Source organism: Branchiostoma belcheri, unplaced genomic scaffold (genome assembly GCF_001625305.1).
Source record: "Branchiostoma belcheri isolate BF01 breed outbred unplaced genomic scaffold, Haploidv18h27 scaffold194, whole genome shotgun sequence".
Classification (NCBI taxonomy): Eukaryota; Metazoa; Chordata; class Leptocardii; order Amphioxiformes; family Branchiostomatidae; genus Branchiostoma; species Branchiostoma belcheri.
Window position 1 is genome coordinate 24,933 of NW_017803424.1, and position 2,479 is coordinate 27,411.

Here is a 2,479-nt window from a genome sequence, read left to right on the forward strand (position 1 = left end):
GAGAGAGAGGGAGAGGGAGTAAGAAAGAAAGAAGTAAATGGAAATTATTGTCTTACATCTTTGCCCATCTTTGAATCCCAGTGCTTCTGCTGATCTACACCTATCTTGTATTCGCCCAAGTATTTTGCGTCCAGAGTTGCACGCCTCTGCCCAGCTGTAAGGGTCTTGTTCGGTACCTCAGAAAAATACTCGTTGTCAAACAAAAACGCCACTTCAAACTGCGCTAGGGGATCTTCTGGGTACTTGACCTCACAGTCAAACTCCACCGTATTGTTCCTGACTTCAGGTGGGTGTAGGACAGGGATCTCGGTTATGGCTGGGATGACAGCTGAACAAGACAACATACTTTTTTTGTAAAATTTAACTTCGTTACGGTCATTAGAAATTCATCAGATAGCAAATGCATGTTTAATACTTGATACAGCCATACTTCCGTATATCTAGACCTGCAAAAAGAAAATCAAATGGTTATTGGAAGTAGCTGTAAATGTGAAGAACACATTTCTGTTGGGTTACATCAATAGCTAATCTATCATAAACAATATCATAAACGCCTAAAAACAAGCAACTGGATAGGATTTTGGAAACGGTCAGACGTTTCAGGTAATATCCACAACGGTTCGTCAGTAACACTACAGAACCTGTGCAGATATGCAGATTTATAAGTAAGAACTATTGATTGACAGTCAAAGTACGAATTGATGACTTTTTCCTATAAAATCGACCACTGGAACATCGTTGAGGTATTTTCCAGGATTTCTCAGCTGCTTTGACTTGGTGGATCCCAGCAATTTGCTACATTTGTTACAAACTGGCATGTTACGGTTTCTCAGAAACAGCGGTTGATTGGATGGGTAGTTATTTGGCAGGAAGAGAATAATGTGTTCATTTCAACGGCACAAAATCTACCTTTTGTGTGTGCGCCATCAATGGAGAGAGTAATGATCAGACTATAGACAGACAGATATGAATAATATATGTGATAAATAGGTGCGTTTAGTATCTAAGACAAAGTGTATGTTGCTTGGTAATAAACTGTCAAAGAAACTCCAACTCACCTTATTGATGGGAGTCCAATACAACAAGTATGAAGTTACTCGGTAGCACATGAGATGAATGTCTTACATGGGATTTCCATATAAAAAGATACTTTTAAGAAAATGGCTCGATCCTTGGGGGTTATCAGAAATTCAGCATATTTTGACCAATCGTTGCTTAAACTGCTGGCGGAGACACTTACCTTGACACACTTGCACTACTGTACAGCGGTATGGTTCCCTACCTCACAAAAGAACATCACCGTACTCCAAGTAATGCAGAATAAGGCAGGGGGACTTGTGTTATCTTGGCTCACTGTTAATGAAAGACTCTACGACTACAACATATGTGCCTTCCACAAGTTGCTCTTCTATAAGCAACCGACAACACTTTACAGTAAACTACAGCTTGTATCTAACCAGCTGAGTTACAGCACGAGATCTGCAACAAGGGATAGTTTAAAACCGCAAAATCCAAGAACATCAGCAGTTACTACGACTTTTATTTACAGGTGCTCGAAATCATACAATACTCTTCCAGATCACATCAGAACATCTGTACCTTCAAAAGAGTCATCAAACGGACACAAATAGGAGTATATACAGAACTGGTAGTAAATTGAAGTATACATGTATGTATATGTCACAGTAGAGATGCAAATCCAGTAGAGTTGGCATCTCTTCTAGTAGAGATGGGAATCGTATTTATACGATTCTAGCAGGGCACAGTCATATTAGTTACCTAATTCTAGCAGGGCACAGTCATATTAGTTACCTAATTCTAGCAGGGCACAGTCATATTAGTTACCTAATTCTAGCAGGGCACAGTCATATTAGTTACCTAATTCTAGCAGGGCACAGTCATATTAGTTACCTAATTCTAGCAGGGCACAGTCATATTAGTTACCTTATTCTAGCAGGGCACAGTCATATTAGTTACCTAATTCTAACAGGGCACAGTCATATTAGTTACCTTATTCTAGCAGGGCACAGTCATATTAGTTACCTTATCCTAGCAGGGCACAGTCATATTAGTTACCTAAAATGTTTTGGAAAATAGACTGAATATTTTCACACCTCAATCATTACCCAACATCACTCAATTTTTTTGCCACTGAAATGTAAAACAGAGACATTTGCATCAGGCCATTATGAGTTAGAGACCCAATGTGCTAAACCGCTTTTTCCAGTTAGTTGGTGACTGGGTATATAAGAGCTAATCAGTCATACCAAGCCAGTTCCAAAGTTGATGTCAAAGTGAACAGAAGATATGGCAGATGATGAGCAGCAGAAAGCAGAATTGATATGATGTATTGATAGAAGCACAATTCGATATCTGAAATATGAACAATTTAATTAACTAAATTATAGTAATTGTGAATGTAGGCTTACCTTATAATATGATAATTTGAAACTTAGGTGTTCAGTCTNTTTAAAAAAAA

At 38.5% G+C, this 2,479-nt stretch overlaps 1 protein-coding gene across 3 annotated transcripts in view; it reads right to left on the reverse strand.

The window, feature by feature from the left end:
* The window catches only part of LOC109468187 (von Willebrand factor D and EGF domain-containing protein-like), a 36,617-nt gene that overhangs the window by 23,560 nt on the left and 10,578 nt on the right, over nucleotides 1–2,479 (reverse strand). For all 3 annotated transcript variants that reach the window (XM_019766443.1, XM_019766442.1, XM_019766441.1), the window contains exon 5: nucleotides 57–328. In XM_019766443.1, the coding sequence (XP_019622002.1) occupies nucleotides 57–328 (272 nt within the window). The remainder of the gene's footprint in view (nucleotides 1–56; nucleotides 329–2,479) is intronic.